The sequence below is a fragment of the Petromyzon marinus genome, chromosome 6, assembly GCF_048934315.1.
Source record: "Petromyzon marinus isolate PM22_M1 ecotype Great Lakes invasive population chromosome 6, UKy_Petmar_22M1.pri1.0, whole genome shotgun sequence".
Lineage (NCBI taxonomy): Eukaryota > Metazoa > Chordata > Hyperoartia > Petromyzontiformes > Petromyzontidae > Petromyzon > Petromyzon marinus.
Genome location: NC_133672.1, coordinates 10,627,741 through 10,641,949, shown reverse-complemented (window position 1 = coordinate 10,641,949; position 14,209 = coordinate 10,627,741). Strand labels below are relative to the sequence as shown.

General features: G+C 41.2%; 1 protein-coding gene across 45 annotated transcripts in view; it reads right to left on the bottom strand.

The window, feature by feature from the left end:
• LOC116939524 (neurexin-1-like) overlaps window positions 1–13,667 on the bottom strand; it is a 297,761-nt gene extending 284,094 nt beyond the window's left edge. For 16 of the 45 annotated variants that reach the window (XR_004402416.2, XR_004402417.2, XR_012941093.1 and 13 more), the window contains exons 1-2: window positions 13,270–13,666; window positions 6,897–8,168 (exon numbers count right to left, since the gene is read on the bottom strand). Coding sequence is in view for 41 of the 45 variants with exons in the window: in XM_032948021.2 (XP_032803912.1) it covers window positions 6,897–7,611 (715 nt within the window). In the remaining 4 variants the exon portion in view is untranslated. Of the gene's footprint in view, window positions 1–6,896; window positions 8,169–12,313; window positions 12,462–12,483; window positions 12,667–13,151 lie in introns of those variants that run through there. The other 29 variants (XM_032948001.2, XM_032948005.2, XM_032948015.2 and 26 more) reach the window with 6 other exon arrangements.
• Between the last annotated feature and the right edge of the window lie 542 nt (window positions 13,668–14,209).

Genomic DNA, 14,209 nt, shown 5'->3' with positions numbered 1-14,209 from the left:
TGGTGAATGCTACCACAATTGGGGTTTTTGACGAGCTTAAATTCGATAGATATATATTGTGTATCTGTGGAGTTTGTGAAATCAGGTTCGCCAGCAGAAATTATTGGTTGCCAACATTCATCTTCAACATCGTCATCACTCTTCCCAGAGAACTGCGATCACTTGGTCTTCAAAGGGTTACATTTAAATTGTACCTGTTAGGTGAATAAGTCAACATCACAACATTTCATGTCATCACACCTCATGGCGATGCACTGTAGTGCAATGCCCTCAATATGCAATGAGAAGACAACTCGTACAGTCGTATTGTGTAGATCTGTTCACCATGTGATATTTCAAGAATTACGACAATGTTGAAATACGTTTCTAAGAAATAAGCCTCAATTGTGAATCACGTGAAAAGATTCTTTAGAACATAATTTGTCATTTATAATCAAGTTTTAATTGTTATCATTGATCATAGACGGCTATTATACATTACACGTTAAGGGACTGTCGCAGTGCATGGTGGACATTTCATAAATATCACAGGCAAATAACATTCAGACAATAAACAATATTCCATAGGGATTCAAAGAAATTATGCAGGGTCCTATACACATTAAATATTCATGTAGGATTCTGCATAGCATTTTTGAAATCTCAATGGATATCGGTTAAATTGTGTTTGGTTTATATACATATATCATATGTATACACTGCACATGTTAAAGTTGCCCCACTGTTGATACTGGTTATATCGAAAAAGTGAGAACTGAACCTTATACACATCAAGAGCAGTTATAAGTTATCCATATTAAAAGATGGAATTGAATCCTTACGGTCCATTTATTTCACCTAGTTTAATGTATTATATGTTAAGCCGAATGAATTACATTCACATTGAAATCCAAGGTAGATTGAACATGCCACATTAATGAAAGCGTTATTTAAACACCAAATAGATTAGTAGTGACCAAGTATTTGGAATGATGTAGAATCCAAATTCTGTTACTTGTTAGGAAGTAGAACCAATGACAACTGCTCCAAAATCAGGCTGCATTGCTTTTCATCTTAATACACATACAAGACATTATAAATGCATTTTTGTACGCAGAATCATTTCTACATTCTAATTGTATATATGTAGCATTTAAACCATATGCATTGCATATATGAGCTTTTGTATTTGACGGAGGTTACAGGATGATTTTTTGAATCGATGTTGTTAGTTCCTCGTGTCTTTGTTTACTTTTACAAAATATGACTGTGTTTTGTTTTGGGTTTTTTTTTCTGCTCAAGAAGATGCTATGGCTCTGCGTGTAATTCTTTTCCCATTTCGGAGCATGAAGAATTTCACTGGGAATCCATTTTGGGCACAGATGGATGCTCAGTTCCCCGAGCCATGTGCCAAAATCAATAGTTAACGACTCCTCCTTGCAGCTGCCCTTTGACAATACACGCGGACATTTACAATAAATCCGTAGCGAGCAGCATCGTTTTGTCAGTCACGATTCCCTACAACCAAGCTCATAGTGCCATGCCAGAAATGATTTATAGGGGACTGCATCATTTGATGCTAATTATTGCCCTCGAGGCATTAACACCACATGATAAACCCTTTCTCTGCATTTTGACAATAATTTAACAACTGAAATAACCTGTTTAAAGGTATTGCAGCCGTTCTATAGAATGTAATTTGTTAAGAAAATTAATGACCAAACTGCACTATAAAAAGGTGTCATTAAAAATCGATTTTTCGGTTTTGACCACGTAACGATCTGACCAAATATGTGTTGTGGAACCCTCCACCAACATGACAGCCCAGCCAAATAAATTAAGTTGTTACGTGGTGCACAAACGTTTTAATACGTAAATTGTGATTATTTCAGTTTGCCGCCGAGTTGAAGACCAATGTAGCAATGGATGCAACTTGTCATTTGGATATACATCAAATATCATCGGGGGAAAAAAATCCAGGACCTCAAAATGAGAATCCAGGAAGTGAGATGACCTCCCCAACGTGTTAAGCAGTTATGAGTTTCAAACCTTCCAATTCAAATGGTATAATCGACACAAGGAAATGTATTGTAACATTTCAACTGGCAAATTGATCTTTGGACAGTTTTACCTCAGGCTTGACCGTCTTAAATCCTTCGACAATTACAAAAGGTGTTTACAAAAAAGGAAACATTTTAAAGAATCCATGCAAACTCTCATTAGGTTTCACATTACACAGCTAATAATTGTTTTAAAAGTTCATGGTGCCAATACTTTTTTTCTTTCTTTAAAACAGGAAAATTCTGAACATTGATATTCAATGCTGTTTGGCTTCCCAAATTTTACGAAACAAAACAATGTAAATCTACGACGCAGTTTTTTTTTGCGGTAGTACCTTATAGCTCTACGACGATGAGAGTTTCCGGGGTCATACTCTGTTTTTCGGCACGGTGTCACGCCGATCGTGCACGCAGGTACGACCCGAGAACACCTCAGAGAATCACAATTGAAATAGTTTCTCAGGTTTAAAAAAATCAATTGTTTTTCATAAGTCATAAATGGCTCACACGTATAAAATGGGCCAAGCTTCTTTTTCTTGGGACTCCTTCACAATGCAAGATCGCTTCTTGAAATCGGCGCAATACTAGCTAGGGGGCTTGTTTAATTTGATGTTATGTTACGTGTAATTATGTATGGCTGTTAACGTTTCTTCATATGTGAAGGTTAGACTTAAATGTTGGCAATTTATTACAAGTTTTGCTAAGTAGTTTTTTTGGAATATTTTTTTTATTGTAGAATTATTATAATAATAATTTTACACTTTATTCCAAAACTAATCAACAATGATATCTGTAAAATAATTGCTGGAATCACTATATCCCACTATATCGGTTTTTGGGCTCACATCGATTATTAAACTTAAAAATTAACTCTACTGGGGTTTTTCAAAATTGTATTATTGTAAAAGCTGCATAACACTGATCCATACATGTTAAGTAATGGCCATGCCTGTCAAAAGTTACAAGTAAAAACACGCTCTTAAATGTTGCTTTTAAAACGTTGAATCAAATTAATGATGAAATGGCCATAGAGTTAATGAAAGTGATTTAGTTAAATTCCCCCCAAATTTTTGGTGATTAAATGACAGATATAAATAGACTTTTTTCCAAGCAATCTAATTATATGTGCACACCCTTACTGAGAAACAATTAAAACTGACATTGCACAAACCTTGCATTTGCTTCTTTATGCTAAAACTAATTTTTGGAGTAATATTCCACAAGAGAAAAAATTTAAACAGATTTGCCATGATATCAAAAAATTTAAACTCAGTGTTGGCACAAAGATCAAGTAAAACCCATACTACTTTGAAAATTGAACTACAAATGATTAATGCGGCTTTCATCATTTTACCATGAATCGTTTTTTTTTACTTTAAGAGTAATGTAACATTTAATACAACAGAACCATTAAACCAGTACATGTTTTCATAATAAAAGTTGAACAGAAAGTTGCGGCAACATGATAACAGCCGGCGGATAGATTGAAAGCCACTCGGTATCCAGGGTGGGCTGTTGAGGCAATAAATAAGACGTTACTGCTCGCCACCCCCTATAATTTGCATAACCAGCTGATGTTCCTGTCATTGGAACATGCGTCCCATAACGTACAGTCTCATTAGCCACCGGCTCTGTCATGGAGACATGACAAATGTCTGCAGTAAATCTACTCAGCGATTGGCCCCTTTGCCATCACAACACACGTCTGTGGTGACCGTCACTCGTTGGAGTGTAAAATGTATTGGCAATATAAATAACACCAAAAAACCATTGATGTACCTGTTATCTTCTCTTGCCCCCCCCCCCCTAGATTTTCATCTTCTTTTCGTGTGTGACTGTCAGCGATTAGGTAGCGTTTGCTCTTGTCCGCTTTGGTTGCCTTGTTTTAATCAAAAGAAGACTGAGCAAAGCTCTCCTGAAGTCTGACAATTAAAATGGGAATGTTGTAGTGTATGTATAATGAGGCCCATTATGGGAATTTTTCTTGAAAAAATCATACGTACAGTTATTACCACTTATTAGCATACTGCGTATTACCTACTACAGATGCACAAATAGTATTAGCATACACATTACTATAATAACACAGGTTATGGGTTTATTCCGAACTGCTCCCAGGGCACATTTTTTTTTTTTACATATTTGTGTCAATGAACCAGGGAGTGTGATTATCCAATATGTGTTTGAGTGATTGCCATAGCATGTATAATGGATATTCACAGGAAAAGATCAAGTTTCCCAGAAATTTCAGTAGGTGGCACATAGACTTCTGATATTGTCATATTTTGTTTATACCACCCAGGTGTGTATTTTTGAGAATGTTTATTATGGTAGTAAGTACGTTTACAATTCAATATCCAATGCGATGGCTGTTTGGTAAATTATGAGTCGCACGTTACCCCACCGAAAAACTGTACATACAATGGTTGTCAGGTTTATATTTCGATTTAAAGCTTTCGTGACTGCAGGGATTCATATTCTTGGTTCTTTCGGTAAAGTCACCACGTAGAAGGGAAAAAATTAAATAATAAAAATACAACAATAAAATTCTCACGACGTTCGATTGCAACACACAATCATCCATCATCACCTGATGATGATTGCTTGTGTTGCAATCTAAACGTCGTGAGAATTTGATTGTTTTATTTTTACGATTGTATTATTTCCCTTCTACGTGACTTTACCGAAAGAACCAAGAATATGTCAGGTTTATGTAATATAAATCAGTCCAAGAAAAGGTGTTTAATAGAGCAACGTCATTGACCCAAGCTGGCTGTTTTAAACGTGAACCAACAGAGAGTTCAATTAATGTTGCATTTTGTGATATTATTTCCACACACCGTTTAGATAGGCATTGGAACCTTCAGAAATGCTCTTGTCTTAAATCTCCTTGAAATGATTATTGTTTTCAACTCCTCAACAAGACAACTCTTCTTTTAATTCGGCAGCCGGGAATTTTTTTTCTGTTGTATTCTCTCTTCATATGGACATCTTCCGACCAACCGCTTTCACCTTAATAAGAAGGTCATCACCCGTCGACCTTGGACAAGCGGTGCAAGTGCAGTAAAGTGATCAACAGTAAAGTGTGGTGTTGGCACGTGACGCGAATTTCACCCCAGTTTTTATTGTAACAATTCACTCGTAAAGTTGGGCTATAAAATGGTACAATTTTGATTACTTCTTCACTTTCTAGAAAGAGAGAAAGTCGCTTAAAATTTCCATTACTACTATTATTTTGTAGCTATTATAGGCAGCATAAAAAAAAACATTTCAGAGGTCAACACTTGAATGTCATTTTTTCCCCTCAGTGTCAAGTTATTGAAAGAAAAAAATGCCGATGCATGTATATTTATTAAAGCGGGAATTCTGCTGCATGTACTGTAACAATATAAGCAGAGCAGTGGTTCCAGGAAGGGTGGGGGAGGTTCGGATATTGTATATAAACGCATAAAACAATCGTAGCATATATGGTGAATGTGCATCAGTTAGTCACTGTGAAGCAATTTGCTTTCCAACGATGGTTTGCATCTGCTGCATAGTACACACTTTCTCCAGGGGTTCTTTGATTTGATCTTACTCTACCGTGCATACATAACACATTCTGCCAAATTATTTAGCAGAGTATACTATTACAGCATACGTGTGTTCAACACTTGCAGTAAAAAAATGTAAATAAAACAATATAAATTGATGTATTATGGAAAACATTGCAATGGAGGCAGAACGCATCTTTGTTTAATGTGTTTAGCAGCATAATTTTGTTTTCAAAGGTGGATGCTACGTGTGCAGCGTTTAATCTTAAGCTCTAAATGTTCAAGCTACGGTATGAAGATGGCCATTCATATGTATTTATTAGTATTATATATTTCACATTAAATTCAACCATATTAGATTACAAATATTCAAATTTGTAATTTTAAGATCGTGTATTAAGAATAATGCCCAGAAATGACACACTCTGTGGCATCAGAGCATTCCGCCCCCGACTGCTTTCTTTCTCCCCATTGTCCCCCAAAGACAAAGACCCCCCGTATAGCCTGAACAGACTGTTGGGGCAAGTGCTATTAGCTGAGCACCTATGAAGGCCGGAATGGGTGGCCAACACCACACCCAGCCGGCCTTTGTCACCCCAGTGGCGATGTTTATACACCGCACCGGGTACTAATTTCAGGCTGAGTTGACCTCGGGGAGGCCCAGAACGCGTTCAGATAATCGTAATTGGTGTTGGCCGTGAGCGGGAATTGAACTCGAGCGGCAGGGTATGTAGTGCAGTGCGCTAACCGATATACGGCGGCTCCGAAATGCCCTCCACACATGCTCAAACAAGCAATGGGGGTGATCATGAGCTTTAATTAGAAGCCTTCAGCAGCAGCTTCCGCATAGAACGTTACTCCAGAAAGTAAAACCAATTGACTTATTCTTCTTATTATTACTAGGCTTGTGGTTGGAGTTTTTAAAGTAACTATTATTCAGGCTTGGGAATGTAATGGGCTTCCCTATACATTTGTAATCTACTGGATTAAATTGTATTTGTTTCGTTTTTTAAACCCTCACCACGTCTAATAACACATTTATTGCAATTTTATTTGAAGGGAAAAAAAAAACAGTCTAATGGCCTTTTTAACCAAAACTATATAATAAAAAATGTGCATGTACAAAAATTACTATGAGGAAACCAAGTGTCATGGAAACAAGACGAGATAAGCAAGCAAAGCCCAGAGGCAATCTATTTACCCTCCGATGTACACCGCCTATCCCCTGCAGAGCGTGTGTTATATTAAGCAAATGCAGCTCATTTTCAATTTGGAAAAGCAAGAACACGCGAGGCACCCGTGCGGACCATTTCAGGGCACTTACCTTCGTGACAATATCGGCCCTGGAAGCCAGTGTTGGAACAGTCGCAGACCACCTCCTTGATCTCCACAGAGCAGACACCGCCATTCTTGCAGGGGTTCTGCTCCTTACACACCTGATGCCACTCGGCCCGCACTCCCTTGCTGCTAATGAGTATCGGCGTCGAGTGGCCGTACTTGAGATTGGAGATGTATCCCTTGAACGGCGGCAGGCCCTTCACCTCCTTGGAGGTGAGCTGCTGGATGCGCTCCTCCGTCGGGATTCCTCCCAGGAAGAGGTCGCTGCTGACGCTCAGCTGCTGCCCCCGGGACACGACCTCCCCCGAGACGATCTCGTCGTCCACCGCGAGAGTGATGTGCTTCAGGCGTATGCTGATGAGCAGCGCGTGCCAGTTGTTGTCGTCGATGCGCTTCGATGCCCTGTGGATCAGCGGCTGCGAGCAGTGGATTTTTATTCGTAGCTGGACCTGGCCACCTGTGACTATGACCTCGAGATAGTCGCAGATGCCGGCGTCGTCCACGTACAGCAGGAGTCCCTTGGAATTATTGGTTTTGAACTGAAAACTCAGGTTTCCGTTTCCACTTTGGTCCCATCTCAAATACCTTGTCGACTGATCGGCTTCACCGGTGAACTCCAGCCCCATGGACAGATTTGTTGTCACGAAGAAGCACAGACTAAACACGATTGCACAGCTCAGTGATGACATTGAACGTGTCATCTTCGCAATTTGAAGTGCAATTATGTATACGTTCAATATGTAACACTTTTTTGTATATTTTAAACTTATATATTTTTGTTGTCACCTAAAGTGCTAATGGTTTCCTTTAAGCAGCGAAATAGGTTATGAAGGTAAAGCGGATCAAAGCTTTTAGGGGTGGGTGGGGGGGAGGAAATGCAGTTCCACCTCTTGCCTAAGAGTGATATAAATTATGAAGTCTTCCCCCAGACAGGTACAGCTGTAAATCACACTGATGCACAATCTTGCTGATTTGGCTTTTTAAGATTCACTGGAATTTCCAAGGTGGTAGAACACATAGAATCCATAATGGCCACTTCCAACCAGTGATTTCCTGCTCCGGCTGAACGCTACAAGGTTTTTCCCTCCTCCCTCCGCAGTCGAACCCTGGAGGTCTAATTATTATGCGGCAGCTGTTGTTGCTCTCCTCTCCAATATCTTACAAGGTGGTGGCGTTGCGCTTGTTTTCACTATCCTTTGGCTCTCGGTTCAAGACAAAAAAAACTTAACTCCGCGATGCAGGAATTAGTGCTGCGGGCCTGAAAGAGAAATAAGGTCATAATTACCTGCTGTAAAAAAAAAAATCACGACACTTAAAGAAACGTGACATTTTGAAGAAAGTAACTATTAGTGGATATTTTATAGAGGTCACCATGTAGCAACAGTGTTTGTAAAATGCTCTTTAATTTTTGGCTATGAAAGTAATTATACACTGCCATATTGCTCTACGATTACTTCTGAGCACTGCAAGAACCCGGACACATTTGAATTTCAAATATTGCTTTACTATTATTTTAATTTTTAAAATAGCATCACAAATGTAATTAAAACAAGAGAAAATAAAGGTTGAATTGATATGAACAGTTGCAATTCTGTATTGTTCCTCTATTCATGAACATTCTCCCATTTAAGTATATTTTGTCAAAACAGTACAATATTTTAAATATATATTTTAAAACATGAAATGAATAACAACTGCGAAAAACAGGTTTCACAGACACGTTTTAAAAGACACAACAAGAGATGAGAATTGGAGATAAGAAGTACACATCTGCCATCATCCAAAAACAATTACATCGGAATCCTTTGGACCAACTCAGCCCATAGTCCTTAGAGGGTTGGAAACCATAGCAGCCAATATCCGCCACTCCCTCCTGGTCCTATAGCCTGAATTCCATTAGAAAAATGTAATATAACACATCACAAGCCATACCCTCATAGCTCAGTAGGGAAATATTTATTTATATGCCATTTGTTTATATGGATGTTTATTTATATATTTATTTTCACACACATTTGGTGACTGCGTTGAGCAGCTGCAAACGGAATTTCATTTCTGCGGAAGACGATGGGCAGTGTTTTGCCTTGCCCATAGTAAAATTACACGTGATAAAACACGGCAAACATCCGCCTAACGAGCAATCTTGCAAGCGCTCTGAATGCAAAATTTGCTCTTGAATTAAGGTTTCAGACATATGGTAAATCATTAAATGGCATATCAGATAAAAAGTAAAAATTACCAAGGTAATGAGAGAAATACAAACAAGAGCTGTGGTTTTCATGAGATCCCTGTATGTTTGACACGAACGCAGATGGTACCATCTGTGCATAATATTTATCTTTGATAGCTGGAAAGTCAGTTTTTTCGTTCTATTCAAAAGTACTACATTTAGAGAAAATAAATAATAATTCACAGCCCTTTGCCACTTCACTGCTGGATGAAGGCCTCGCCATACCTCGTCTGTGATGAGTGTTTGTATGACCGTAATTCGTCGTGATGGTCTGTGTGGGTTCGTGAATGGGGGGGGGGGGGGGGGGGGGTGCCTGTAACTGGTTCACATATCACTCGTGAATGACGTTAGCCATGGCCTGGAATCAAACTCAACTAGCCTGGTCATAGCGCAGTGCGCCAGTCATTTCGCCACCACTCAAAACTGGTTATTATATTTAGTCCTTGTAAATAATACAATGCAACAAAAATGTTCATTTACTTATAGCATATGATCATCAATTTATTACAAGAAGCGCAATTTAAAGAATTCTAAAGCGAAACATTGCATCGGCATCTAACATGTAAAAGTCATAATTATTTCAGACGCTTAATTTAAGCTTTCATTAATATGCTTCATTATGGTTGTTTGCCCAGGAAAGCCTCACTGAGTCTTGTGACTCTTCTCAGCAGGGTCCTGCCACATGTTTGCACTAAGGGGGCGATGTTGCAATGTGTCATCCCAATTGAGTATATTGCGGGAAATTATTTTACAATCTGTGAGAAACACATTCAAAAGCTACAGACAGAAAGGCACCTGAATCAGGAATCGAACGAAGGCCCTACTTGCTTTGAGGAACAAACCTTACTACAGCGCTCGCCTGCTATGCATTACTTATTATAATATTTAATTATAATTATAACTTTCAGCACTGTAGCAATACTGAGCTAGATGAAGGCCTCCACAAGCCATGGCAGTTTTGGGGCCTTGCTTTGACCATACTTCACCATGCTGATCAGCCCAGGACCGGTTCAAATATCACTCATCTCAGATGTTAGCCGTTGCTAGGATTTTAACTCGGGGTAACCAGGTTTGTAGTGCAGTGCGCTTAATCACAAAAAACATCGTGAATATGTATTATTTACCAAGTACCAAAGAGTAAACAAATAATCAAACATATTCAGCGAAGGAATGCAAAGCACACACACTATATATATATTTTTTATCACAATAGTGGAAAATAAAACATATCCATGCAATGATCTGAATGTTTTTGTTCTGTAAATTATCACGATCACAACATGTCTTGAAAAAAGACCTTGAGATTCATTGCACTGCATTGTTTATGGATATCACAAGATCCTTATTCAAAACCTGTCCGAGTTGTAATTGTTTTAATCAACAATGCATCGGCGGTCTTTTCTTATCGACTCCCGTGAACTCTGTCATTTCAATGCAATCGTGCACATTAAGAGTCAAGGGTTTGTCATTTGTCAAATTATAAACAAATAACCACTTCAGACCAACATTACTCGCAATGCTCCTCACGTCATCAGATCTCAGAAGCTAAGCTGGATTTAGGCCTGGAGAGTGCTAGGATTTGACGAGCAACATGCTCACAGACAGGTTGTCATAGGGCTCTCGAGCTACGTGTTGGGCAGCAAAGGGCAATGCAGAAATATCTATTGTTGTACTGAACTTCTATGCTCCATCATCTTCCCCGCCTTCACCACCCTGCACTGACCGGTATGGTGAAGTATGGACAGATAACCCCCATAAACCTGCATGGTGTGAGGAGACCCTCATCCAGCAGTGGATTTACAAAATGGCTGTACATGAACACCCAAACAAACAGGCACGCACAAAACAGATCGTAACAACTCCTGAAAATATTAGTCCCTTCAGGTACTCAATTAATACGATTTAAACATATATATTTATACACGAAAGCTCATCACTGAATGTGCTCTAACGGTTGATTTACGGTACGATTGTGCAACATAACATCTGAAATATGAGACATAATTCCGATAGCATAAGTAAGTCTAACAAGCATTTTGGCAACAAAATTAGGCGGTTGCTTTCGATGTGATTTGTTGAAAAATATTATATCATTTACCCGCATATTCATGAGCAGGTACATTTCACTAATGGGTAAATTCCGATTGATACATACTAGCAAACAGCCTTAAGATATGTACCTATTTAAAGCCACCTATCCCCCAATCACTGCAAACGTGTTATTAGAAAAGCTAATCTCTTAAGAGCATAGAGACAGAGTCTCTTTAATTGCAAAGCACATGCAGCTTATATATGTATACATGCCTTTGGTGGTGTGGTTGTCATGGTTAGCAACCTTTGTAAATAAAATTAGAATGCAAATCCACAACATCAATAGTGTATCTCTCTCTACGTGTATAACAATCATCGTGGTAAACTGATTGTGAGAGATTCCCTTGGAGGTGACAGTCGGAGCTGCATTCGCACAGCAAGCATTCCATGAAGGGCAATTTAGAAATTGTGGGTTGGTTGTCAAATCATGTCCCTGAGAAAGACAGAGAATGGCCTATTGTGGCTAACAATAATATTTAACCACTACAAAAATAGTATCGTGGCTGAGTGCGCCCCAAATTGTTGAGGAACGGTCCTTAAGAGGCAAACCCCGAGAACCAATAAAGCATTGCATTCACTACTACGCACAACCCACACATACCAGATGCGGCATGTATAACATTAGACAGAAACATGTCATCAAATCTAACACGTTAATTTATCGTATATTATTTTCGACGCACCCCATTATGCATGTAAACAAATGTAATGCGAATAATGATACCGTTTACACTATATATATATTAAACAAATCTACAATCACCCCAGCATTGTAACCCTGTATCACCAGAACAATAATAATAGTAGCAACAGAAGCACGCGATTAATGCACAACAATAATTAAAATGTTCACATTTCCACGTTCACAATATTATTTCAAAGCAATTTACGTGCCATTCCAAGCCGTCAAGAAATTTCGATTCATCGCATTGGGATGCCATAGCCAGAGGCGCCACGACACCCAACGTACATTAGACGTGGCAAAAAATAAACACAGCAGTCAACAAAGCAATTCCTCACAAGTGAACTGTTAGCTGCAGCATTGTGAGGCATGGCAATCCTCGCCATTCATTGATACACACCGCATTGCACTGTAGACCATTCCATTTTGATCCATATTGTGCATAATGTATACACCCCTATCTGATAACACACCCCTTTGTAAACACAGACACACACACTGACAACACTAAGCCATGGGCTATTATATTCGCGTCAAACAAAAAAAAACGTCGAATGCGTAGCAAGGTACCCGCGCGCACGCTGTGCCACGAAGCCATTAATGACATTTAGCGCCCGTCCCGTCGAATAGATCGGAAATAGATTCCTCGATATCCCCCTCCGGTCGCTTCACCGTGCGGCGAAACAAAAGAGAGCAGAGGGCTCCGGTGTTGTGTGCACGGGGCGGCTGAAGGCGCAGCAGCACCCCGTTCGGTTTGGACAGCAACAACGCCTCTGCCTCCCATCAATTAGCGCAACTCGGCCGCGCTGTTTACGACCAAGCTCGCACGCGCACGCACGCACACACGCGCACACATCCCACGCCGAAACCACCCACGATTACGAGCAAGAACGCTACAATTCTTTCCATCTCACGTCATAACATCAGGCAATGCTTTGTATAATTTATTTAAGGCTAGGACGTTTTTTAATATATATATAAACAAAAGACAACCACGACCGTGTTCAATATATGCCCCTGTCTGGTCCAACACGCCGTGTGAACGAGCATAACACACCCCTGCCATAATTGACATTACATTTTAAATCCACCGAGGATGTAACGGACGGAGGGATAAATAAACAAGGCACCGGCAATGCCGTGACAAGATAACGGCGGTGTAGTCGCACGGGAAAACAAACACACGCAGGGACACAGAGACAGGAGACACGGACAGACACCTACGTGCGAATACAAACCGAAATGAGAGTTTGCGACGTGTTGCGCTGCTGCTGCTGCTTGCGAGTGGCGCATACATTCATTCGTTCGTTCGCTCTGTGTGCCCGCCACGCATTGCAACATCCTCCTCCTTCCTACCTGCGGTATTTCTCTCGCAGGTCTCTCTCGCTCCCCGCCTTGTCATCACTCTAGCGGTGATAACACAGAAGCGGGCGGGGTCCTGTGTCCTGTCTCGCTCCCTCCTCTCCGCTCTCTCTCTCTCTCCGCTCGCTCTGTCGCTTTCGCTCCCTCTTCGCTCCCACGCTCCAGGATTCTTCACGATGGACGCGTGCCCGCGAAGACGCACGCGCAGCCGAGTCTGCAGCCGCCGATGATATGACTACCGCCGCCGCCGCTACTGCCGCCGCCGCCGCTGCTGCTGCTGGGCGAGGACTTCAGCGCCTCTGCCCGTTCGTTCGCGCCGAGATCAGTCGAGATGCGCCGGTGACGTCACGAGTGGAACAAGCGGGGAAGAAGAAGAAGAAGAGCGAGGCGCGATTGTGCGCCCGCGCGGCACGGGACAATAGCCTCCACGCGCATCGACACAACAACGCGGCCCCCCACCCCCACCCACCCCCTCCTCCTCCTCCACCTCCCCCACCACGTCCGAGCACGTCAAATGGCAGCGAGAAATTAGCCACTGAAGCACTCTACGGCAACCAGAGTCGCAACAAGTCAACACAATATAGGGCGACGGCGTGGCGAGCGTCGGGGACGTGAGACTGTGCCACGTCGCACGGTGTGGACGAGAGTGTGCATGCGTGTCTGTGTGTGTGTCTGTGTGTGTGTGTCTGTCTGTGTGTGTGTCTGTGTGTGTGTGTCTGTGTGTGTCTGTGTGTGTGCAGCAGCGGTAGTGTCACGGTGAGCCTGCTGCGCTACGAAGCCGCTCACGGCCAACGCCAGTGACGAGTATCCGAGCCGCACCTGGGCCTCCCGTAGGACGATTCAGCCTCAAATGAGTACCTGGTGCGATGCGTAAAATGCATTTTCACTTGGGGTGCAAAGGTGGCCGGGCGTGGTGCTGGCCACCCACCCCTTC